At 42.8% G+C, this 26,937-nt stretch overlaps 1 protein-coding gene and 1 long non-coding RNA gene across 4 annotated transcripts in view; one reads left to right on the top strand and one right to left on the bottom strand.

Annotated features, from left to right (window-relative positions):
• PLCL2 (phospholipase C like 2) overlaps nt 1-26,937 on the top strand; it is a 190,845-nt gene that overhangs the window by 150,016 nt on the left and 13,892 nt on the right. The window contains exons 5-6 of one of the 2 annotated variants that reach the window (XR_006609244.1): nt 22,181-22,290; nt 23,078-23,267. Coding sequence is in view for 1 of the 2 variants with exons in the window: in XM_004773534.3 (XP_004773591.2) it covers nt 22,181-22,290 (110 nt within the window). In the remaining variant the exon portion in view is untranslated. The remainder of the gene's footprint in view (nt 1-22,180; nt 22,291-23,077; nt 23,268-26,937) is intronic. The other variant, XM_004773534.3, reaches the window with a different exon arrangement.
• On the bottom strand, nt 4,480-19,918 carry LOC123394463. Of its 2 annotated transcripts, none has more exons than XR_006609245.1 (3): nt 18,974-19,911; nt 18,748-18,865; nt 4,480-4,860 (listed from the first exon to the last, which is right to left on the bottom strand). It is a non-coding gene; the product is annotated as an uncharacterized LOC123394463 (long non-coding RNA). The 2 variants fall into 2 exon arrangements; XR_006609246.1 differs by lacking the exon at nt 4,480-4,860 and having other exon boundaries at nt 18,333-18,865; nt 18,974-19,081; nt 19,669-19,918.

Below are 26,937 nucleotides of genomic sequence, written 5' to 3' on the forward strand. Positions count from 1 at the left end.
TTTTTTTTTTTTTAAAGATTTTATTTATTTATTTGACAGAGAGAAATCACAAGTAGATGGAGAGGCAGGCAGAGAGAGAGAGAGGGAAGCAGGCTCCCTGCTGAGCAGAGAGCCTGATGTGGGACTCGATCCCAGGACCCTGAGATCATGACCTGAGCCGAAGGCAGCGGCTTAACCCACTGAGCCACCCAGGCGCCCCAGTCTGTACATTTCGTACAGACTTTTGTCTCAGTGGTCTTCCAGGAGCCCTTTGTGATTGCAGGAGTTATGTCTCCTAACCATTCTATTCAGCCCTGCAGAATGTGTTCGGTTCAGCTCACAGAGCTTCAGTGACTGTGTGTTTTATTAATGTGTTCCCTGTCCTTTAAACAGGCTCGTGACCTGCTGTGCCACAGGCTTGCATGTTAAGATCTCTGTATTTTACCCACGGCACCTGTTCTCACATTCTACACAGGGTAGTAGAGTACTGACTAAATGTGATTTCACTTGTACTAAGTACTCAGTTCTACTCAGTTCATGTATTGTCATGAGAATTGTGGACTGTTAGAATCTGAAGCTGCATTTATTGGACAAAAAAGAACTATTTATTAACATTTAGAGTTATTGTCAGTTCTTCGTGACTTCATTGGTTTATGAAATGTGACTATTTCTAGCATAATGCAGCTTTCCGTTGTTCTATTGAATTTCAGTGAGGGATATATTTGCTTGTATTTAAAAAGCTGAAGAGTGTTGCCTATTAAGAACTTTGCTTGGAGGGCAAGCAGGAATAACCACTGTGTAATAGTGCGGGATGCTCTGGGTTGGAAGGTCCTGAGAAGCACAGAACGATTATCTTTTGGTTTCACAGCTACTGCTGACCGCCTACACAGCCCTTCTGTTATCCTAAGTGCTTATTTTTAGAATCCTTGATCTTTTGTTTCTCATGTTTACAGTTATCGGAAGGGCATATAGTCATTAGTCCTATGAAGAATTGCTAATTTGTATTGGGCTCAAAAACATTTGCATGAGATTTTACTTCTGATAAATAATTGCTGTTCTGCTTACAGAACCTTAATCTGATAATGACACAATGAAGATACAGGTACCCAAGCGCTATAAACGAGGATTCTTTTAGAAGCATTTCAAACTTCTAAACCCAAATTTATATTCTAGATAAACTTTCATCCAAACAGCTCCGTGAAATATGGAATCACGCAGCCACCTCCAGCCCATGTTCAAAAGCGTGCCCAGTTCAAGCAGGTGCAGACTCCCAGCGCTCTGGTTCTTTTTTTTTTTTTTTTTTTTTTTTTTGAGATAGAAATGGGTATTGCTCATGGTGTTCTTAGGGAGAGAGGGGGTAAGGCAAGAGAAGGATGCTAAGAAGTGAAGACCTCCAGCCAGGGTGGGCTGGGATCCTGCAGACCCTGGCAGGCCAGACACATGGCCAGAGGCGACCCCCTTGGGGAGGCAGGGCGAAGGAGATGAGTGGTTCAGGCAGCCTGCAGAGCCCGTTCTTTTAAGAGGAGAATATTGCAGCACAGGGCTGGGGGGTCAAAGGGACTTCTTTATAAGCAAATCATGTCCCTAAAATTAGGAAAGAGCCACTGGAGAGGTAAAGAGGAAGACCTTAAAAGATGAAACAAGGAGTAAGGAGGGAAGAAGGGAGGAGGGCAGAAATCCAGGATAGTTGTGACCAACTTGACCTTAGAAAGGGGGCTGGGCCCCTCTTCTTCCCAGACACTCCAGATAGCTGTGACCTTGAGAGAACTTCCAAGGAGGAGAGGACCGTTTTCCGTTGGGCAGGTGGATGCGGACGCAATGCTGTAGGAGGGCACCAGCCTCGGGAGTGAGAGAGTGGAAGGAGGGCCTCCGGACAGGGGCAGAGTCCAACGGCCTAGTGCCAGTGCAGGGACAGGTGGCATGGCGGGGGTGGAGATGCAGGAGGGATGGAGGGCAAGTGGGTCTGGGCCGATGCGTGAGTGAGGGAGGGGTCAGTCAGATCTGGCGTGGCTGTATGCGCGTGAGTGTGCATTTCCAGGATCACAGGTGAATGAACACACTCTCACTTTCTCCTAAACCTAACACATGCTTGTGTTTCCAAGACAGGGCAAAAGGAGGGGAGCACAGGCAGGGGAGCAAGACTGAGATCTGTGGACGGGGAAGCTTCCTAGGAGTTCTTTAAAAAGTTTACAGAAGGTGTGGCGCCTGGGTGGCTCAGTAGGTTAAAGCCTCTGCCTTCAGCTCAGGTCATGATGCCGGGGTCCTGGGATTGAGCCCCTCATTGGGCTCTCTGCTCAGCAGGGATCCTGCTTCCCCCTCTCTCTCTGCCTGCCTCTCTGCCTATCTGTAATCTCTCTCTCTCTGTCAAATAAATAAATAAATAATCTAAAAAAAATAGTTTATAGAAGGTGATAAAAGGGTAGCCAGATTCTTTCTGGGGATAAGTCTTTTCTTTTCTTTTCTTTTCTTTTTTAAGATTTTATTTATTTATTTGACAGAGAGAAATCACAAGTAGATGGAGAGGCAGGCAGAGAGAGAGAGAGAGAGAGGGAAGCAGGCTCCCTGCTGAGCAGAGAGCCCGATGCAGAACTCGATCCCAGGACCCTGAGATCATGACCTGAGCCGAAGGCAGTGGCTCAACCCACTGAGCCACCCAGGCACCCCGGGATAAGTCTTTTCCACTATGTATTATCTATCTCTCTTTTGCTGGCACAAAATGGCAGCCTATCTTTGAATTTTAATTTCCTCTTTGGTCACTGCTTTGATCTGCTTCGTAAAGGATAGGAAGACGAAGTAGAAGGAAACCCAAACTGCCTTGCTTCAGCTCGTTGGGTGTTTTTATCTGGTGAATTTAATTGGAGAATAATTTGCTCTCCAGAAAGGGAAAAGAAGTCAATGACTTACTTTTTATTAAAGACAGTGAATTAACACACGCACTTACTTTCCCCTCCCTTCTGAACCTCATTAAAATGACGGTTAGGGTTTGTTGGGTTTGTTTTTTGTTTGTTTTGTTTTTTAAGGCATAAGTCCATCAGGACAAAGAAACTGAAAACTACCCGAACAAGTGGCAATTGGCTTAGGTGGTGCAGGAGAGGAGTTGGAGGCTGGCAGCGGGCACTGCATGCAATCTGATTTATACTGCCGGCCTTGCCTACCCCCCTGCCCCCCTACCTGCGCAGAACCTGGGGGCACCAGGTGCCTCTCTGCAGGTTGGGGTGAAGGTGGGGATAAAGAGAGAATCATCTGAGAGGGGAACTAAGGAGCTGTTAGACTGCAGATGCCTGGGAGACAGCATGTGTCCTGACAGCAGAAATGTGAAAATAACAAAATTTTCATCCTTCATTTGGGCAGTTGAGTAGGTAATGTCCAGGAGAAAAAAAATGGAACATTATCATCATATTACTTAGAAATATGGACATAAACACTAAAACAAGAATCAAACAACTAAAGGGGTCGAATATAACTAGTTCTGGAAAGGGGGAATGGGTAACAGCGATTTGGCTCTTTAAACTATGTACATAATATTGATAAAAATTAAATTACTAATAAATCTAAATTTCATTTAAATGACTACATTAAACAACAGAAGAAAGAAGGAAGGAAGGAATCAAGGACCAGAAGCTGTCCCAAGAATCCCTGACTGAGAATGTTCCAGGAGAAGGCATGGGCCACACTCCCCAGGTGTGGGGACAGTATTGAATGATTAGGTGGGGTTTCTGCCAAGGAAACCCGCTGGCATCGTGGGCAGGCCCAGTGCACAGGTGACATCCAGGTGCTTGGGTGGGCGACAGCCTAGTTCCTCTTCTGGCAGGAGAATTGATTCTACCCTCTTTTTGAATGACAGGGGAAGATCGGGCTCTAAATGAAAGAAACCCCAGCCCACCCCAGAGTTATTTAAATAGAAGCCCCTTTTCTAAAAGCTCTAAGGGATTCTCATGCATGGTAGGGTCACATCATTACCTAGTGAAGTGGGTTATAAGCTAAATTTCCAAATAATGAAAGCTTTTGTTACCCTTCGTTTTAATCCTTTTAATGGAACACTTTCTATAACAGATTTTGTTATAGAAAATCTTCCTTAAACTTGCTTTACCAAACATAATTTGAACTTTCACGACCGAGGGTCATTTTGAGAGGCATCTGTTATTATCTTCCAGTTTAATGTCCCCCGGTCCCCCAGGAGCCCGTATGTTCCTAGAGGACCCCTAACCCACTCTGCCTGCTCAGATCCTGTTCTAGGGTTAATGGTTTATTCGTTACTTCCATTCAATTTTCACTTCCTACTGCTAATTTGTACTGTATCCGACTGCCTGTTAGTACACCGACGCTTTTTTTCCTTTCTAATTTGCTGCTTCTAGTCTGCTGAGCAGTTGACATCTCCCCCGTGGCCAGGCTTGATAGATTTGTCTCACTAAACGCAGGTGAGAGCCTGACGCACTCCCACTCAGAGAGAACAAGCAGAGCACTGGGCCAGGCCTGCGTGTCCTGCATTTGATTGCTCCTTTTTTTATTTTGCAAACTCCTCGGATCTCAGCATGTTCCTAGGAGCTGGGGTTACCAGAGAAGCAACCTGTCACCATTCGTCACTTGCTTGGCTCACATCAGTGTCTTACCCAACACAGTAAACGTAAAAGCAGCCGTTAAGATTTATCCTGAAAGCACCTCGCAAGTTTGCAAGAGGAGATCTATAACTTCTGTTTTCATTTATGTCAGGGTGTTTCTCACCTGTGTCTGACAGAAGTAAGAGGTTCTTCCCTGGGGATCCATAGACCTGTGTTCTTGTGCCTTGTGTGTACCGTTAGGTTAGTCACTACCCCTCTGTCTCATTTTTCTCCTTCTGAGTGACACTGAAGTATGTGATTCCCTCCTGGTGCCGTGCGGGTTCTGAAATGCAGTGACCTAAGATCAGTCGTCTAATTAGCAATTTTGGAATGGCTTGCTTACAGTTACTTAAAAAGATACAAGATTAAACAAGCAAACAAGCAGCCCCATCCAGTGGCATGGGGCCACTTAAGTTGCAGCCGCTCCACGTGAGTTTCAAGCGGGGAAGTTAATGCCTAACATTGAAGGTGCAGAGTGACCTCTCTGAGTGGGAGACATGGACCTGGAGGCAGATCGCAGAAGTCCTCCAGGACGCCCTGCATCTGTACTCTTCTTAAAGAACAGAGATTGAATTGACAGATCCTCCCCCAGCCACTTCATTTAGCTCAGTTAGTGAAGGCATGGGAACCCAGGAAGTTGCAAGTCTGCCCCACCTGCCCTTTTGTTCCCCCAGAAGAAACCTTCATTGCTGATCAGGGAGACTAAAGAGAATGATCACAAAGGTGACATCTAGGCCCAATTCAGGGCAAAAAAAATTCAGAATAAGCACCTGGTACCTAGAATCCTCTGCCTTACCACACTTTGCCATCTCCTGTGCCTGCCACCCAGTCGCATTTTAAGATCCCCACAACCACCATCTTACTAACAGAATTCGTCCTAAGTGTGGTGTGAATCTCCTGGGGATGCTTGTTTTAAATGTTGTCCCTTTGCCTCACCACCAACAGTGAATCTGAGGGGATAGAGCTCAGGACTTTGCACCTGAATGAGGACCTTCAGGTTTTTGAGAACCTCTCTTTGGAGGGTGGAGTGGAGCAGGCCTGCTCTGGGGTTCACACTCCACAAAGGGAGAAAAACTCTTCAGACACAGACATGTACTTGGTCGTGTAATTGGTTGGCAGCCAAGTTGTCTTCTCCAGGGGTGGATCCCCTTTTCCTAACATCCCTTTCGTGGGTGAAAGTTCTCCACAAATGAAGGGGAGGGAATTTGGTGGGGATGCTTGACCTTCCTGAGATACCTGTCTTGTGAGCAAATCCTAAAGCTATGCTTTCTTGTCACTTCTTCCTCCCTCCTCCTTTGTAAACCCACAGAGTCTAAAAGCATCACTTTTCATTTAAAAAGGAACTCTCTGGGTCATCTCCATAGGAAAGGGGTCAGGCTGCTGTCAATTCTGGCACTCCTATACACTTTTTTTTGTTTGTTTGTTTTGCTACTGTTCTATTATACTCATTTATTAAAGCTTAGAAGAACCACAATTCAAATAAAGTCCACAAATAAATCATCTTTCTCAGACAAATACCAGAAGCTTATATATATATGTGTACACCTAATTGATATCTTTGGGTCTAAAATAAATAGTTCCGATGATCTCTAAGGCTTTTTCAGCTCTGAAATTTTATGGTCTACAAGTCTCATAATATAATAGAAATAAGGCATTGTAGTGAGTAAAAGTGAACAAATGCGTTCTAAGAATATTTAAACAATATTTAGAGATATGTCTTCTTACAGGAATAAGGAGTTTAAAGCAACTTTAATTAACCTGTATTCTTTCATTACAGGTCAGTCAGTGCCATGACCTGTGTCATTATACATGTTAACATAGGATAGGAAGAACACAGTTATGCATTTGCAAAATGTGTTCAATGACAAGATATGCTTATTATTTATTAAAGCTGCAAAAAAAATTAATAATAATGAAAGGACTTGAAGGAATGCAGGATCCATGGAGGCAGAACAGAAGGAACAGGGCTTTCTATGTGGGCCCAAGTGTAGAAGGCCTCGTTACCGAGCTGTGCTTTCTGCACACATGAAATATATCGCCCTGGTTTAAGGGAAGTACTTGCTTCTGGAAGCAGCAGAAATTAGGTTTGGAAATAGAACTTGCTTCAAATGATGGAAGCCTTTTAATTCAAGGATTAAGTATTTGGGGTTGCCTTTCTAGACCAGCACTTCTCAAAACTTGATTCAAGGAATACTGGTCACGCTCCTCAGCAAAGGATCTCATCATCAACTTTTCATAACAATCTTACTCCCCTTTGGAAATTCTCAGGATACATTACCGTGCTAAATATCCTCCAGTTTAACTCAGTGTGTCCTGAACTTATATTCTTATAAAGCCCTTGTTTCAAGTTCTGAATGCTTTAGGAAACTGCTGTAGGTGGTGGGGGTGCAAAATAGTTTGGGACAGGCTTGGGGACTCATTGATTGACTCATCTCTGCCCTTTGCCCTCCACATTCAGAAGCTCCTCCCAGCAAAGGAATGTGGATGCTTGCAGTGTGAGAACAGGAAGGAGTTGACCATGAAGACCTGTGTCATGTCTGGTGAGCATGATCACAGTAGGGCTTCACTGCTATAACAAATACCACAGACAGCACTGTTTATAAACAACAGAAATGTATTTCCCACAGATCTAGGGGCTGGGGAGTTTCAGATTATCATGCCAGCAGATTTGATAGGTGGCGGGTGAAGGTCCAGTTCCTGGTTGGTAAGTAGCACCTTCATGCTGCGTCCACACGTGGTGGGAGGGTCTAGGGAACTCTCTGGGATCCCTTTCCTAAGGATACTAATCCCATTCATGAAGGTTCTACCCTCACGACCTAAGCACCTCCCCAAAGTCTCACTTCCTAATACCATCACACTGGACTTTAGAATTACAAAATATAAATTCGGAGGAGGACACAAACATGCAGACCTTAGCAGATAGTCCAGTGAAAAAAGCTAGTAAGCTGTTGAAGCAACTATAATGAGGCTTGGGATGGAGTCAGGCTTGCAGACAGAACTGGTGTATCCATATGGAAGAGTTACTTGCTTGGATGAGTTCTCTAAGGAACAAGGGGTTGGGAGGAAATACTGAAAATCCAGGGACATGATTATGAACCTCTAATTCAGTACTGGTTATTTTACTTTAACCTCAAGTCGTAAAAGCATTCCTAGCACACCTGATACCAAGCAGTTGGCTTACTGTGTTTTCTTGCAACTTGAATATAAACTCCTTGGGGCAGGAGTTTACTTATCTCATATCCCAAACTCCAACAGCAGTGCCCAGCATTCAGCAAATATATGTTGAGTTGTATTAAATGTTGAATGCTGCACTCATTCGATCATTCTTATTCACCAGACACTTACAAGGTCCTTACTCCCAGTGCGACAGAAGCTGGGACTTTGTTCCCTGTTCCCAGGGGACTTGGGCAGAAGTTCCAGAGACAGGCCTGTAAAGAGAGCCCCACTGCACAGCGTACTTCACACGGTAGCAAGAGGGCACGCCCTCCACAGCACCCCCTGCGATCAACTCCATCCTGGGTGATCAGCGAACCAGATCTCAGAACAGCAGCTTAGTCCTGCAAGTGGTTTTTCTGGGAATTTTAGGTCAGGACAGAAATTCCAAGCAGGCAGGCAGGAGGGCATGTGCAGGGTGACACAGGACGGCCCATGCCAGCAGTGGCCGTGACAAAGGCAGGAGCAGCAACTGTGGTTGGAGGTACGGGCAGGGACAGTACAAACCCGGAAGCCTGGACATAACCTTGAACGGCAAGGAAAAACTTGATATATCAGTACTGCATAAAAAGAATTCTATATAGCAAAAACTATCAGAAGCAAAGTTGCAGCAAAAACTACAAACAGAAAAAATGTAAGCGATACATATCACAAAGGACTAATACCCCTGCTTTGTGAGGAACTCCTCAAATCAGTAAGAAAAAGGCCAACAACCTGATATTCTTTGCAAAGAATTTGAACATAGTGCGTGATAACAGAACCCAGAAGACTGAAAACAAAATGAAAAGATGTTAGGCCTCATTCATCAAAGGTGTAGAGCTGTTCCAGGTACGGGGAATATAGCCCTGAATAAAAAGTCTACACCCCTGCCTTCGTGAAGCCGAGATCTAGTTGTGGAAGACAGAAAAGAAACGAAAAGCAAATAGATAAAACATTTAGGTGTCAGGGGGTGGTGAGTGTTTCATAAACAAGAGGCAGAGAAGGGTAGAGAACATGCCAGGAGAGCAGGCAGGGTGGCGTTTTAAAGTCCTCACTGAAGTGCTCAGTGACTTCTGATGGGAACATGATTGGAAGTGGAGAGCAAGCTTTCCACACATCTGGGAAAGGGATGATCCCGGGAAGAGGGGCTCTGGAGGCAGAGGCCTTGATGTGAGGGCGGTCCCTGTATCAGTGGAGGAATTAGTAGCCAGTGTGGCTGCAGTGTCTGCAGGACAGGGAGGGATGGGGGGGAGGGAGGGAGGGTAGGAACCAGCACGGACAATGAGCCAGAGCTAACAGGAGGCCAGACACATGGGCTGGCTTTGTTCTCAGTGAGGTGGGTCCGAGCGGATGACTTGAGGATAAGGCGTGGGGGCAAGAACAGCAGCCAGAAGACCGTTCAGGAAGCTTTTGCAGCAATCCAGCCCCGTCTGGTTATGGTTTGATGGGTGGTAGTTGGGTGGAATGAGGCAAAATGGTTAGATGCTGGATATTTGGCTATATTCTGGATATGTAGATTGGATGTGGGTGGGAGGGAAGAAAGAGGGAAGTGAGTATGACTGCAGGATTGAGGGCTGGGAAGTAGACACGCTCTTCACTGAGGTGGGAGGACTGAGCAGGAGAGGCTTGAGAGGGAAGGGTAAGGATTTGGTTTGAACCGGGTAAGTTATGCTTAGTTGGATTCCACGTCTAAAGTTCAGTTGAGGGGTCCAGACTGGAGGTAATGAGTTTGGAATCCATAAGCACAAAGTGATCTTTTAAGCCTGGAGTCCGTCGTCATCTAAGAAGTGACTGGGTGGCGAAGACGGAGCCCTGGCCCTCCACCATTTAGGTGTTGGTGGGAGGGATGCCTGTGGAAGACCAAGCACAGGAGGTGGATGCAGCCAGACAGGCAGGAGGAGAACACTGTGATCTTCTAGAAGTTGAGTAAATGAGGTATTTTAAGGAGATTCCACTTTTCACGCATCAGATCCAAACATTCATATCCAAGACTGCAAATTGATGAGGTTAGAGGGGAAAATGATACCTGTCACCTTGTTGGGGGTCCACACCTGGGGAGGGCTGTATGGCAGTAAATGTCAGATTTACAAGTTAGGTACACGTTGAACCAACAATTCCATTCTTTCAGAGTTTATTCTACAGACAGGATCACATACTTGAGGAAGGACAATGTGTATAGAATTTTCTTTGCAACACTGAGAACAGGCTAAATGTTACCCTAAGGGCCCTCGTTAGATACATTCTGATAAATCCACATAATAGAACACTATGCTAGCATAAAAAAGAATAAAATCTAAATCTGTATATACATACATTCTCCTGCCCCCAAAGGTGCTATGGATTACACATGCACAAGGAAGATCTTATAAATACGTATAGGTTAAATCTCTATATATAGTTTTCAAAGTCAAACAGTGTGTGCTGTTTGCTAACATTTGTTTTAAAAGGTGGGGTAGGAGAATGGGGCCCTGTGTGCTTGTGAGGGTGTGAGTCTGTCTGGGAGGATTCGCAAGGGGGAGTCGACAGCAGTTGCCTGATGGGGTGGGAGCAAGAAGACTGGCGGCTGGGGAAAGGAGAGAACTCTGTGTGCCAGTTTAGACTTTGTAAATTGCTGAGTCATATCACAGTAATATCTGTTCAAAAATTTAGATAAGAAGAGGTACAAAAAGCAAGGGAGGCACAGACAAGGTAAGGTGAGGAGGCCCGCTGTGCCGTGGTGATCGTGTCACACTGAGCTAGAGAGACAGGATTCAATTTAAGAGTGGCAATCCAAGTAAAGGTGTCCTAGGTTTAAAAAGAAACTAATCTTTGAGATAATTGGGGTGAAGAAGGCCTTTTTAGTTCTCAGCAGAAAGAAATGGGGAGGGTCCTGCTAACCGCCTCATGGCTTCTGTGACCCCAGCCCGAGTGCTTCATGTGGCCGCATGGTAAGGATGGTGGCCCGGCACTTGGATTCCACACAGGCCTGAAAGTTATGCAACTTCCTCTCACCTCGGTTTACCCAAATGGAGCAGGCTGGCAGAGGAAGGAAAACCTCCCTCGTGCAATTCATTCACAAAGTATGCCGCTGTGGATGTGGCATTCCGGGGATCTTGTCATCCATCTGGGTTTCAGGGATATATTTAAGAGACCTGGTTTATCTATCCCACCTCATGTGGAACGGGATTTAACAGCTCAGAAATCCATCTTAAAATGATTTGGCTTTTGTTAATGCCAAGATTGGAAAGAAGGCCAAGAAAAAGAGACTACCAACTGGAACTGTATGAAAAATAATTAGGCATTTCCATGTCTCTGTGGGGATTATGGTGTAAAGGCCCACGTGTTAGCAGCACACACAAACTTCAGGCCCCTGGAGTCTGGGGACAGAGCATAGAGTTTACAAGGCTCTGCATTTTAACAGGTGCTATAATTAAATTAGTTGGAAAAAAATATCAGATAACTGTATTTTGTGTTCAAGATACTTTGATGTGCCACAAGGCACGTGCAGAACGTGCTTATTAAGGTACTTTTAATACCGCTGATAAATCATCCTCTTGAACGAGGTCCCAGATAGACCTGTGTTATATGGTATTCCATCTTCCAGGAAATATCTCACTATACCCAACTTGGGAAATTTGAGATAAAATATAAATATATATTTCTTTTTTCGCCATTTGAAAGATTTTGCACTTTGCTTATGGTTTCTATTTTCAATACATAAAAAAATATTTTTGCATTGGCTGTGTTTGTGATAAAAGTTTTTTAGGGTAGCAAAGTAAATTTTCAGTTAAAAAACTAATCTTTAAGTATATAAGTTTAAGGGGTGCCTGGGTGGCTCAGTGGTTTAAAGCCTCTGCCTTCAGCTCAGGTCATGATCCCAGGGTCCTGGGATTGAGCCCTACATCGGGCTTTCCACTCAGCGGGGAACCTGCTTCCTCTTCTCTCTCTCTCTCTGCCTGCCTCTCTGCCTACTTGTGATCCCTGTCTGTCAAATAAATAAATAAAATCTTAAAAAAAATAAGTATATAAGTTTAAGATCAATATGTCTCTCTAAGTATTTTTTTAATTGTATTTGTTTCTAAAAATATTTAGCCTTGCACTACATGGTGTATTTTACAGTCATATCATTTAAATCAGTAGAGAAAATCCCAACCAGAATGTTTGAAAGGTCATCTGCTTTATGTTTGGCAAGAAGAAATGGCATTCATTTTAATCGAAGAGGAAGTGATTCCATGTTTCTTGAGTCTCCCTTCCCTTCCAAGCAAAAGCCTCTTTTTCATATCTTAGTTATTTATTGTATGTTTCATATATTTTCACATTTCTATTTTACTTTTATGGCTGTTTGGCTTTCATCTAAGTTTATCTGTGATAGGAAGCAGGAAACTTAATAGAAGCTCCAGTGTGCCCTATTCTTTGCAGTTTTAGTAACGTGCTCAGTTAACTTAATTGTATCATCCTGGAAAATTTATATATATTTATTAATTTTTATAAAACACACTTAATCTGTCAGTTTTACGTTTTATTTTTAGTCATAAAGCTTTAAGCCCTTCCCAAAGGAAACTCTTAAAAATATTTATAAAGTATTTTGAAATAATAATTGGAAAATTATATGAAACCAATGCCTATGTGAACAAAAAATTTTAGCTGTTTAGATTTTCAAGAGATGACATGGAAAGAAATGACAAATTCCCAAAATTAGTTCTTAACATTTAAAAAAAAGACAAATCATAGGGGTGCCTGGGTGGCTCAGTGGGTTAAAGCCTCTGCCTTCGGCTCAGGTCATGATCCCAGGGTCCTGGGATCGAGCCCCGCATTAGGCTCTCTGTTGCACGAGGAGTCTGCTTCCTCCTCTCTCTCTGCCTGCCTCTCTGCCTACCTGTGATCTCTGTCAAGTGAATAAATAAAATCTTAAAATAAAAAAAAAACTTTAAAAATAAACAATCAAAAAAAAAAAAAAAAACCCAAATCATATACTTTTGTGTGGCCAGACCAATTTTTAAAATTTAATATTATAGCTAAAAATGGAAAGATTAAATGATTTATTGAGTTAAAGGTGAGTAGAACTTTATGTATTTGGAGAACAGTGAGTGAACTCTAATTTTGACATCTCAGAATATTACAGAATTCTGTAAAATGTCCATGTTGCTGTGGTGGAAAACTCAGTACACCCTATAGAACTGACTGGAAAGGTGAAGCAGGTGTTTAAACTAAAAGGGTGGCATGGGCATCACTGTTTTAGACCACAGTTTACTGTGAACTAGCATTGTACTTAAAAAGATAAAATTGATAAGAATATCCCTTGTATTTAATGTTTGATATGAATGTAAATAGAAAACTATTAAGAAAATAGGTTTGTATTTAATGTATAAATGAAGAAAACTAAGTTATTTGGCCTTTGAAATGATCAGGAAGTGGTCTTATTTAAAAATGGTGTTGCTGCGGCACCCCGCTGGCTCGGCCAGTGGAGCGTGTGACTCTTGGTCTCTGGGTCATGAGTTCGAGCCCCAAGTTGGGTGTAGAGATACATTAAGAATAAAATCTTTGAACATGGACACTTGACCCTGTTTTTTGTTCATATGGCCTATGTCTTCCATTCCCTTAGACCAGGATGGAACTAAACTCTCACAGAAGTCATCTGAGTATGGGTTTTCCCTTTGTCCTTTCTCTGCTGCTGGATCACCAGCTCTTCACTTCCTTAATTCTCAAGTTCATTACCACCAAGGAATTCGAGCAGATTTTCTTCTTGGTTAACATTCAAGAAAAATAATTCACATCTTTTCCCTGGAAACAGAAACCTGGGGTCATGGAGTCAGGGGAACCTGACTGTAGGTTCTTTGGCACAGAGTAGCCAGGGCTCAAAGACAATCCTTTTGGCAAAAGAGCTGTAACAGTGGGCCTGGCCAGGGCTGTGCATGAGACATGACCATTCTCTCTGCTTTCTGGCTCATTTCCCCCAGGCTTTTGTCCATGTTCGCATGCACTTCATTGGGTTTGCGTAACAGATGCTCACAGTCTGCAAACTTTAATGCCTTTATACACACCATGTATTTTGACTATTGAATAGTATAGCCCATTGCAATTGGATAGCGTGTCACCCTTTTCAAAAGACAGTTTATCTAGTTGCTACTGGTTTTCAAGTGAAGTTTCCTAAAACTTACAAAGATTTCCATTTCTTTGGCCAGAATTAACTGTTATCTCTTGTCTTACTGGGGTGGCAACATCCTGGTAGAATCAAGGAATCCTGTTTCCTTCCCCTACCTTCGTAGTTGCCCCCACATGTTGTAAATGTTTGTTAGGCCACACTTTCTTTGAGGCTCTTATACTGCCATTTAGTGTAAATCAGACAAGGAAATGGGACATAACCTATAGGAAAAATACAAGATACTGTGAATAGCAAAACATAGCCCTAAAATACACAGATTTATGAATAAACTGTGTTGGTGGCATATTTGGAAGGTACTGGAAACCTACAGGGAAATGCAACCTGTTCCTGAAAGAAGAAAATTATCCCACTTCTTTTTCCCTCCTTATTATTGGCCTGGCTTCTATTTTTGAACCCAGAGATTGTTTTCACGGTAGGGATTCTTGTCACTAAACTGTGGTAGGCCTGCATGCAAGAGCCCGCGACCCCTCCCTTCTCCCCAGCCCCGGTCTGGGGGCTCTCTCCAAGTCCACCGCCATGCTCAGGCCACAGAAGCTAAGAGCTGTGTTTTGTAAGAACATTAGAACTCTTTGGTCTTATATCTGCAATTTTGAAACCACCAAATAATGATTTTGCAGATGATCACAAAAGAAATTTTCTCAGGATCAAAAAAATTCTCATTATTTTCAGAAGCATGTAGGATTTTTGTTTTTCAGTTTGTTTGTTTTTTTTAACCTATAATTCATCAATGAGAAGTACTGTCTTTTAGAGCTAAAAAGCCCTCTCTTTCACCGGCTAATGCCCCAGGTGAATATACAGTTTGCATAGAAAGCCTCCTTGGTGTGCCTCTTCCCACGGCAGGACTGTGCGCGGGGACAGCCCTCCATCGTGTGTGTGGAGGGAGCGACAGCTGCAGTCCTCTATTCTTCTTTCTACTTTCTCAGAAGCTGGTTTGGGGGATTCTGCATCTGCTTACCCTTTTAAGAATCCTAAAGGCAGGGCGTCTGGGTGACTCAGTTGTTAAGCTTCTGCCTTCGGGGCTCAGGTCATGATCCCAGGATGCTGGGATCAAGCCCTACATCGCATAGGGCTCCCTGCTCAGCAGGAAGCCTGCTTCTCCCCTCCCACTGCCCCTGCTTGTGTTTTCTCTCTCTCTCTTGCCGTGTCTCTGTCAAGTAAATAACTACAATCTTAAAAAAAAAAAAAAAAAAAGGAATCGTAAAGGCTTCACTTGGAGCTAAAAGCTGGCTCTGAGGGCTGCCTCTAAACACTGCACCTATGTAAATAGACAGTCCCTTCCTAGATCGCAGGGACTTTCACTCTAAAATACAGGTAATACACCAGGCAGATAAAAGACACGCTGCTGGGGCACCTGGGTGGCGCTCAGTGGGTTAAGCCGCTGCCTTCGGCTCAGGTCATGATCTCAGGATCCTGGGATCGAGTCCCGCATCGGGCTCTCTGCTCAGCAGGGAGCCTGCTTCCCTTCCTCTCTCTCTGCCTGCCTCTCTGTCTACTTGTGATTTCTCTCTGTCAAATAAATAAATCTTTAAAAAAAAAAAAAAAGACACGCTGCTAACTGGTAAATGAGGAACGTGCAAATATGTCTGGTATTTAGTCTGTGTAACTGCATGTCAGTTTGGTTAATAGTGTAGTTAGTAGGAAGGCAGGATGTAGGGCTGAGCTGTGCAGGCTAACACAAGAATAGCTGGCAGAAGAGGCCTGGTCCCCTTTCTAAACAAAGGCATCCTGAGGCCCAGCCAGCCTGCAGCGGGTACAGTTGAGCTGGGAGGTGGGGGTGGGCTGGTGTACCTTGCCTCCCTAGTTCCGCCCGCCCCCTACCTGCCTGCTGGGGAGAGAGTTAAGCAGAGAGCCTCTCTTAAATCAGCATCCAGGGTTCTTACCGGTTCATTTAGAACATTAAGGTAGCAGAGATCAAGAGCAGGAAATGGGCAAGGGCTCCCTGTCCACCTTACTATGTAGCTTTCCAATGGAATTGCTTACAATTGCACAGTAAGGTTCAAGGGCGATCAGCGCTACCTAGGACATATTTATTATCTGCTCCTTTTCTATTCGGTCACCTAAGTCAAAAACACCGAGTGAATTTACTCAGGGTTTCAGAAATTTAAATTTGTCTGATTTTTTATTTTTCAGTTACTTTGTAAGATGAAACAATCCAGTCTTAAATGATCAGTTGGTTGTAATTTATTCAGTAGAATTTGACATTTTAATACATAGACTGTAGATGCCTCCTAAATCTCCCATGCATGGTGTCTGTTTCCTAGTACAAAAGTCCTGCTTTGATAGTTTTCCTACAGAGTTTATTTTGGCCTCAATTTAAAAAGCAGCTGTTGTTATGTATTCTCACATCATCATTTTATTGCTGTTGCCCTGTTTGCTATCCTGATGCCTCTAAACTCAGCCATTGTGTTCTAGAACAAATCTATAAATATTTCTTGATGAAAGAGTTGCCAGTGAGTTGATAATATGAGCACTAGTTCCCTTACCTCAGATCGTTCCCCATACTTCTCGAAATCTCGTTTTTTGCAGTGATCAGTAACGGGTCTAAGCACTGGGTTTTAGTAGAGCTCAACCCTGCATATAGTCAAATGACCTACACATGGTGTATGATCAATAAACGTTATTCTCTGACTGATTGCCCACCCCAGGCTCTTTCAGGTGCTAGTTAACACCCATCTCCAACCCCCTCAAACTCTAATTGAAGAAAAAGCATTTTAAAACAAAAACAACTTGGCTCCCTTGTGGGGGTTGGGGCAGGGGTGAGAGAAGTGCTAACTTAGTCTCAAAAGTTTTGCTTATTAGATTTTCACCAGCTGCTTTAAATCTCACTCTGCTTTTTAGACAGAATGGTATAACTTACGGACGGAGAAGAGGTATATATATAAGTGGTATCTTAGTAATTTAAACACTTTCTCATTGGCTCATGTTTCTTTGCTGAAAATAATGTGGAAAATAGGGAGAAAGTTACTTAACATCTAAACTAGACAAGTTCTTTATGCTCAATGTTGACAGAAAGAACCAAAAAGACCTCCTGTGACATGTTAGCGTAGATTTCCTGATAATTTAGTATCGAGGGACTAATGCAATTTGCATCTAATATAATTAGATTTCCTTGTTATGTATGGGCTGACCCAGTTCGAACACATAATCTCATTTGCTGTCCCTCTGTATTCCCTTAGAACTGGGTCAGTGCCTGTGCATTCGCCCTTACAGTGCTCTACCTCACGGCATAGTTATTGGATATGCATAACCATAGCATGAGCTCACAGTAAGGGTAGGGACTCTAGGGACTCTTGATTAGAAATAAGACCTGGTAGGGGCTCCTGGGTGGCTCAGTCATTAAGCTTCTGCCTTCCACTCAGGTCATGATCTCAGGGTCCTGGGATTGAGCCCCACAGCTGGCTCCCTGCTCAGTGGGAAGCCTGCTTCTCCCTCCCCCACTTCCCCTGCTTGTGTTCCCTCTCTCACTGTGTTTCTCTCCATAAAATAAATAAGTAAAATCTTAAAAAAAAAAAAAAGAAGAAGAAGGAAGTCATGGTAGTTGGAAAAACCATGGGACATTGGGCTCGAACAAACCAGTATTCAAATCCTTCTTTCCCATTTCCTTGGGAAAGTGCTGTAGCCTCTCTCCAAGTTTCCTGTATAATACATGTAAAGCACCTGGCCAGTTGCCTTTCACTTCCCTCAGCTGTGTGCCCTTAGTCCTTGCCCTGGGCTTTTGCATATCACAGGGAAGCAAGTGAAAGGTACAGTCATGTTCTATGGGCCAAGGTCAGAATCCTCTGATTTCCTTAAAATCAACATATGCTTTGAATCAGTAGATTAGCAGGTGTTTGCAAATATCCATCTACAAGTTATTAATATAAAAAATTTCTTAAAGAAACCGTTGTGTTGTGCAGCAAGCTGAATAATGAATTATATAACAGTAGGACTGATCGTCTTGGCTGCTCTTTAAAGTTTTGGGTTATATATATATATATATATATATATATATATGCATATATATTTTTTGGTCAGGTTTTATGTTTTTAACACAATTTTTCCAGTTTTCTCACCTTTTTTGCATGCACTTTTTTTTAAAGATTTTATTTATTTATTTGACAGGCAGAGAGGCAGGCAGAGAGAGAGGAGGAAGCAGGCTCCCTGCTGAGCAGAGAGCCCAATGCTGGGCTTGATCCCAGGACTCTGGGATCATGACCTGAGCCTAAAGTAGAAGCTTTAACCCACTGAGCCACCCAGGAGCCCCCTTTGCATGCATTTTTTTTTTTTTTAAGATTTTATTTATTTATTTATTTGTTTGAGAGAGAGAGCACACACAGGCTGACAGAGTGGCAAGCAGAGGCAGAGGGAGAAAAGGCTCCCTGCCTCTCCCTGCCAGGACCCTGGGATCATGACCTGAGCTGTAGGCAGCTGCTTAACCCACTGAGCCACCCAGGCGTCCCTTTGCATGCATTTTTAAAAGAATTTCATTACTAATACATTTAGTACTTCTGTATGGACTTTTATTGGACTACTGATATTTCAAGAGGGGAGAGAAGAGGGAGTCATGTCGTCTCACTTTTCAGTAAACATATAAAATATGAGATTTTTAGACACAGCCATGTATTCAGCTATTCTTATTTCTTTACACGTTTCCCTGTTTCTTCCTTATCGATATCATTTTTTTTTTCATCATTTTAACTGTGTTTTTTCTTCCTTGAGTCCTCAGTCCTTCTCAGGGCAGCCCATCCTTTTACTGCCTCTGGCCCTGGGTTCTTCTTTCCTGCAGAAAGCTGCTAAAAATTGAGGTAGATGTTTGTCTAAGCTCAGCACTCCCTCAGAAACCACACAGTTGTTTACCTTCTTGTTATGGAGAGCTTCTCCCCCAGCAGTTCTCCATTATCTCTTCTCTCTCCTGAGTTCCAGCGACGAGTTCCATCTGCCATCCTCAGTGATGCTTATAAGCCTGCATCGCCTCCTGATGAACAGAATAGAAACACTGAGTGTTCGTGGCCCTTCCTGAAATCCAGATCTTGCCTTAGTCCAGTTAAATCTTAACAGAAGAGCCAGCACATCAAGGTCTCACCACTCAGTCTTCACCGGGCCATGTTCTCAGAAGTGGGTCTGAGTCATCACAGCACTCTCCAGGAGTCTCCCAGATGTGGCCAGGGGAAGTGTGCACGTACTCGCATGCCTGCAATTAAAGACTCTCGCAAAAAAACCCCTGTAGATTTCTTCCTACTCATAGTCAGTTTGTGTGTGTGTGTGTGTGTGTGTGTGTGTGTATGTATGCAGTATGCTAAGCCAAGAAGAACTAGATAGAGGGTATACAGCCCACTGTCTGCGCCTGGTCACCAGTGTTGTGGGGGAGGGGTTTAGTTGATCAAATTGGGAATGTTCTCTGGTACCATCACTGGCAAAAGAGAAGTTGGAGAAAAAGGGAGTGGTTAGTGTGGAACTTTTCTAAACAGTGCAATGAATTTTACTGTTCATTCTTGAAACCAGTTATGTTGTTAAGCCTTTAGTAAGACAGGAATTGAAACCATCGTTCCTATTCAGTGAGGGGGAAAAAAAGAAGAAAAAAGACGAAATTGGCAGCTTTTACTGTATTTATCATATGTGTCAGCTTTAGCTTACTGTTTAAAGACACTGAGAGATGAGTTGCTGTCAATCACAGTATAAAGAGTTGCTCTGAAATGGTGTTGCATAGAAAGGGAGTTAGAAATTGGAATGCCCAACTGAGCAGTAAGCTTACACAGAGGAACACAGGAAATGTCTTACAAAGATTATGACTGCTCCACATTATTTGTAACAGCAAATGCTCTTGAAACAACCCAGTGTTCATCAGGAGGGGACTGGTTAAATAAATCATCCACTCAAGGAGTCCATAAGCTGTTAAAAAAAAAGTGAGGATGAGCTCTCCAGGCTGACATGGGTGATCTCTATCCACTATGTACCAAGGTACAGAACAGTGTATTTCTGAGCAGTGTACAGAAAACAAAAAGCCAAGTACAGAAGAAAGAGAAAGTACACAAGAAAGGGAAGTTTATGAATATACATACACTGTTGTTTTTATATTAAAAAAAAATTATTTATAGGGGCTCCTGGGTGGCTCAGTGGGTTAAAGCCTCTGCCTTCGGCTCAGGTCATGATCCCAGGGTCCTGGGATCGAGCCCAGCATTGAGCTCTCTGCTCAGCAGGGAGCCTGCTTCCCCCCCCCCCCACCCCAACTGCCTCTCTGCCTACTTGTGATCTCTCTGTCAAGTAATTTTTAAAAATCTTTTAAAAAATTATTTATATATTTAAAAAATCAATCAATTAATTAATTAATTAAATGTATTTGTCAGGGAGAGCACAAGCAGGGGCAGCAGCAGGCAGAGGGAGAAGCAAGCTCCCTGCTGAGCAAGGAGCCCCATGTGGGGCTGGATTCCAGCCCCCTGGGATCATGACCTGAGGTGAAAGCAGACTCTTAATTGACTGAGCCAGTCATTCCCCACAGCTGCTTGTATTTTCAAGGAGAAACAATACAGGAGAAAGTAAATTAAAAACTACCAAAAATGTGTAGGGGAAGGGAGGGATCTGGATGCAAGACACCAGGAGGAAGCAAGACTTACCTGAGCACACTCTGATAGGAGGTTTGGCTTTGGAATCATGTATAAAGCTTTGACATAATCGCATAGTCGTAAAACAGATTACATCCAAAAAAGCACTACCCTATCACACACAGAGAGGATGAAAAAGAAGAACAAAACAAAAGCTAAATGAACCTAATTGGACTTTGTTAGTGACATAACGACGTGGAGAAAAAAATTATTCTGACTTACCTTAGAAGACAATATTCTTACTATACATTCTTAACAAGATGCTCTCTGAGGACCCTCCCCCTCCCCCCAAATGCAGATTTTAAGTCATATTCAGCAGTCTCACTACTAATAGGTTAGGAATTAAGATTTTCCACCTAAGAGATATAAAATAAGCATAAAATTTTTAAAAACATATGTAAAAACCTCATACCCTTAAATTTGAATTAAAATCTTAGCAGGGCCCCTGGGTGGTGCTGTGGGTTGAGCAGCAAACTCTTGGCTTTAGCTCAGGTCATGATCTCAGGGTCCTGGGATCCAGCCCTGCATTGGGTTCCACGCTCAGCAGGGAATCCGCTTAAAAGATTCTCTTTCCCTTTGTCTGTCCCTCCACCCCTGCCCTTGTGCTCATGCACATGTGTTCTCCCCATCTCTCAAATAAATAATCTTTAAAAAAAAAAAAAAGCATTAGCAAGATGTTATTCTTCCCTTTAAAAAAAAAAAAAAGAAAGAAAGAAAGAAATGTGTCTGAGATCTGTCCAATGAAAAGGCCTAAAAAATAATGAAAACTCAGTAAAGATAGGCACTCCTAACACCCAGATTGTAGTATATAAATATCACTCCCCAGCAAAAGAACCCTGAGGTCCTCCAAGAAATGCCTGGCTCCAGGACCAGGGTGGAAAACATACTCAGTAAGTCTAGAACATCTTGTGCCAAAAGGCTGATGAGTCATTTCAAAAGGACATAGGAACCAATCTGAAGGGTCCCCATTGGCCAGAGTGGGATCATTGACTGCAGTTTAATATATAAAATTCCATAGGTTGTCATGGTACTAAAGCAGCAAATGAACCATCATAGCACTCCTGCATTATTGCATTGTTGTTGCATCAGGCGCTTTTTTGAGACTATTTTGAATGGCAATAGGGAACGTTCATTTGATTATGTAAATTATATTAAAGAGTCATAATGGGAATGCAGAGATCCAGTTCAGGGCCTTTGTCCCAGTCTACTCCCCTTCAGGAAGGCTTGGTGTCTGACCTCAGACTGACACTCTTCGTGACAGGAAGGGCATTACTTTGCATTCATTTCATCACCAATTGCCAAGATGGCATCCACAGAGCTGAAATCTTCCTCCTGAGGTTCTGAAGACCTGGGTTCTAGTCCCAGCTCTTCCTCTTGATTCCACCACAGCCATCCATTTCTCACCCTTGCCGAGCCTCAGATTACTCATCTCTAAAATAAGAATGAGAACGCTTTTATGTGCCTTTTTCTCCCTTCCAGACCATGAGGAGTGACTGCTGACCTCTAAGATGTTTCCGCCTTGCTGAGACCATGAATTGTCAGTGTTTCCCCTCAATTACTACACTCTTAAAGAGACACATTTATGAAATTCCACTGGAGACTGGAATCTTTGAGCTCTACCTAGAAAAATAAGCGTTGCCTGTTCATCAGCACAGGTTGGACTTGGAAGTAAAATGCTTTGTTTCTTTCAGCCATGGAATTCCACGAACACTTACACAGCATCGGAACCAAGGAAGGTCTGAAGGAACGGAAACTACAAAAAGCAGTGGAGAGCTTTACCTGGAATATCACCATCTTAAAGGTATGTGGCCAAGCTGTTTCTGATGCCGGTGACGCTGCAGCCTTGCTCAGCACGTTTCCTCCTTTAAGTAGAACAGGCCTTGCCTTGTATCAGCCACTGAGGCGATAGCATGGTCACTGCCATCCAGTGAGAACTCAGCCCTCAGGGGAGCCTGCAGGCACAGCCCCCGGGCGGTGCGGTGCGGCTTGGAGAGAGCACAGCGGACTCCGGTGGTTGGCACATTGTGGATTCTGCCGGGAAGGGAGAGGACCTTGGCTTCTACCCTTAAAACATTGTCAAGTTTATAAATGCCAGTTGCTATCTGTGAAATAGTGTGATTATAGAGGGATGATTGGGAATTTAGATTCTAATTACTCAGATGTCATTTAATACTTCCAAGTATAATCACAACCTTAATATTTATATGATCCTGGACAAAGTGAGAAAGACTTATGTGGGGCATAATTAAAAGAAATATGTAAAGGAATTGCCATTCGACAGAAAATTTGCTTTAGAAGCCATCTGTCGGTCTTCCTGCCTCCTCCCCTCCCTCTCCTTCACTTCCTTCCTTCCTCAGCATGACCATCTTTATAAGGTTCAGTATTTTTTATTGTAAAAGTAATACATTATAGTTGAAACTGTCAAAAATAGAAATATGCAAAGATGGACATGGTCCCACCGTTCAGAGGCGACTGCCATATGCCTTGTGCTCTACACTCTCCCTGTCTTTTTCTCTGTGCTGTGTATCAGGTGACATGGTTTTTTGTTTTTTTTGTTTGTTTGTTTGTTTGTTTTTTTTATTTGACAGAGAGAGATCACAAGTAGGCAGAGAGGCAGGCAGAGAGAGAGAGAGAGAGAAGCAGGCTTCCTGCGGAGCAGAGAGCCCGATGCGGGGCTCGATCCCAGGACCCTGAGATCATGACCCGAGCCGAAGGCAGCAGTCCAAACCACTGAGCCACCCAGGCGCCCCGGTGACATGGTTTTTAAAAGGAGGCTATGTATGTACCTTGAAGCCTTTGTTAAGTTTTGTCCCAGTGGTCTTTACTTTTCTTCTTCTCCATGTTTGGGAACTTGAATAATCATAACACAGAAACATTATTTCACTCTGGATCTTGGACAGCTAAATCTAAAATTACTCTCTGGTAGTCACCCTCCAAAGTTTCTGCTCCCTTGAAGCCAAAACTATAAGGACATTCTCACTGCTGCCTCTTTTAATTTCCTTGTTCCTCCTCAAGTTAAGAGATGCATCCCTGCAGCAGACAATGGCTTTCTGATTTGATTTAAGAGAAAGTCACCCTTCCAAAGCTACCCAACTTGCATTTTCTCATGTTAAACCTCTACTTGTTTATATAATTAAAATCATTTTCTTGACTTCTTAAAACAGTTCCCTTCCTTCACATGTGCTTTCTTTTGTAAGCTTTCAAAAGGTTAATCATAAGGTTAACTTTGATAGTTTGCAATTTAGTAAACAGCAGATAGAAGAATTTACAAGGAAAAGGAATTTAGTTGTATAACTTGCTGACTCATTCCCACCCAGAAGTGGGGGTACACAACAAATTTCTGACAAATCTCAGTAGCACAGTAGTTTAAGCCCTGTGATAGAACAAATGCTCGTGTTGCTTTTATTATAGGCAAAACCAGACTTACAGACCAGACCCTTCACCTGTCAACTGTCCTCGCTACTTGTTTGAGGTCTGGGAACCAGAAGCCTGAGTATTACTTGGGAGCTTGTTCAAAAATACAGACTCCCAAGCCCCACCCTGGGTCTACTGAATCAGAATATGCATTTTTACAAGATCCCGGGGGATTCTCGTGCACATTCAAGTCTGAGACGCACTTGGCTAAGAGCCACCGAAAATGGGAGCCTGGCACACACATTAATGAGAAACAGCTGACATAAAGTAATATACCAGATTTTAGAAATAAGTAATTGAACCAAATAGCTACGTCGAGAAAACCCATTTTCTTTTGACTTATGTCCAGGACAGAGAATTAACACCTCAGACTTGCATTCACATGGAAACTAATGTATAGGACAGGGTAAAGGATCTTTTTAGAATTTCCAGCATATTTGTTCTAGATGGTGTTTGAGTGTGGTAGAAGCTGAGTGAGGAATGCGAAAGAACCGGAGAGATCTATGTATCGTTTCCATATAATGGAAGGGCTTTTTCCACCCCTGGGTGATTCACAAGTTTTAACTTTGTTTAGGAGAATCAGTGACCCCTTGGATGTGAATTTGGTTCTGAGTTGAGATACTAACCTTTTCCTGGCAGGAGGGAATCAGATCCTTTGTATTCCTCTGACCACTTGTTCTTCGTGGTAAGCTAGGAGAGGTGGTGGCCCTCCGAGGCTATGCATGGTGGGCAGTAGGCAGCCGTGACCTCATGGTGGACCCAGAGGCTAGGGGAAGGTTTCAGATGACACTGGGTATAGAGAGAAAAGGAGAAGAAGTGCGGGGAGACATGTCCAGGGAGTCCTGGAGCTGTGAGGCCAAACAGGAACTTCCTGTAGTGCTTAAAAATGCAGCCTCCTGAGCCCCACCTCAGAAGCTGGGTCAGAATCTCTAGGGACAGAACTTGGAATCTGCTTGTTTAACAAGTTCCTTGGGGGATTCTGAGGCATCCTAAAAAAAATTGGGAGTACTTCTGCTCTAGAACGAAATTGAAAGTTATCTTCCTCCACTCATTTGAACAATGAAGAAGGCGGGTGACTGATCATCCTGGGACGTAGGACTTCCTGTGTGTAAATCAGGACAGACCTGGGCAAACCAGAAGATGATGGTCACCCAGCGTGGGAGCCTCCTGCTGTAAACTCCTTTAATATAGGGACGTGCCTCCCAGTTTTTATGAATTTTTGCTTGCTTTGTTTAGTTTTGCAATTTTAAGAATTACTTTAAAAATACAAAAATGAATAAAGAAGAAATGTCAGCTCTGATCACCACACCCAGAGTTATCTACTATAGACATGTTAGCATATTTACTTCCAGACACTTTTTATTTTGAATAGAAATCATTCATTTGTTTTTGTAAATGCATTTTCATTTATATGAAGCCTTTTTTAATGTAGAAAAGATAGAAGTTTTAAAATGACCTCAAGTCCTCTGAGAAATAACTATTAAGTGTAGGTGACCTTGGGGCACCTGGGTGGCTCAGTTAAGTGTCTGCCTTCGGCTCGGGTCATGATCCCAGGGTCCAGGGATTGAGCCCCACATCGGACTTCCTGCTCATCGGGGAGAAAGCTTCTCCCTTTTCCTCTGCCTGCTGCTCTGCCTACTTGTGCTCTCTCTCTGTCAAATAAATAAATTTTTTTTAAAAAATTTAAATATGTGACCTTATTTTAGGAACCATTTTAGATGCATATGGATGGATGGATGGAGATACATATTATTGATTCTGAATCATACTTCTTTTTTCTATTTCTGATATCTTCTAAATTGGCATGTATCTTCTAGTCCATGGTATCTGTACACTATACCCTAGTTTGTTGGCAGTGATTTTCTTTCTTAATAGAACCTCTGAAAAGAACTGATATCTCAGATATTATGAAATAAGGTACGCTAATAGACAGAATCCTACTAGGATCGCTTTTTAATTTTTAAAAAAATACTAAATTTTACTTAATTTAAAAGAAGAAAAGTAAACCATAAAGAACTTAAATGAATTTCTATTTATAGGAAATAATTATCTCTCACAGTAAAGCTTGTTCAGCGATTCATTTAGCTTCTTTCCTTTACCATAATGCTTTGCATATTCATCCAAGTTGAGGTGTGTTTCAGCAATCCATTTCTTTTCATTGATGAACAGTATTCTGTTTGCTGGCCATGGGACCCTTTGTTCATACACTTACTAGCTGATGGGCGTTTGGGTTGTTTCCAGTTTCTAGCTCTCGTGACTAAAGCCACAGGAAGCATTCCCAAGCAGGTCTTTGTGTGAACATGTGCTCATTTTCTCGTATAAATATGAGTGCAGTTGCCGGATCATATGGTTAAATGTATGTCAGACTTTATAGGAAATTGCCAAACCACTTTCCAAACTGGCCCATGTAGTATTCCCCCAGCAGTGTTGTGAGAGTTCTAATTATCCCACATCCATGTCAACATTTGCTATTGTCAGTTTATCCAGTATACGGCATGTGTAGAGGTAGAGCATCTTTTTGTTTGGATTTTTTTTTTTTTTTGGGCCTTTTAAAAGAATTATAATGGGCCTTAGTCTTATTTTCATTATGTTTCTTCTCCTTTGGGTTTCTTGAGATTCTTCCACTTGTGGATTTATAGTGTCCATCAAATTTGGAGAATTCTTAGCCATTTTTTTCTTTAAATCTTTTTTCTGTCTTACCCTTTCTTCTGTAGCTCCATATATATATCTATTTTTTTTAATTTATTTATTGCTTGATACTTTTCCAGAAGTGACAGATCCACTATTCACTTCTTTTTAGGTCTTTTTTCTTTCCTTCTTTTTTGGTAGTTTCTGTTAGTTCTGCATCTTCAAGCAATACTATTGTGTCTTCCACAGCATCTACGCTGCTATTAGTCCTTCCCAGCTCCCCACTTCTCTCGTCTCTTTGCTCACTGTATCCTCCATCTTCTTGAACGTAGATATTTATGGTGATTGTTTAAGAGGCCCCCCAATCTGCCACACACATCCTGGCCACCTTACCTCCCCAAACTCC

This window comes from Mustela putorius, unplaced genomic scaffold (assembly GCF_011764305.1).
Source record: "Mustela putorius furo isolate JIRA1106 unplaced genomic scaffold, ASM1176430v1.1 tig00003834_pilon_pilon_pilon, whole genome shotgun sequence".
Lineage (NCBI taxonomy): Eukaryota > Metazoa > Chordata > Mammalia > Carnivora > Mustelidae > Mustela > Mustela putorius.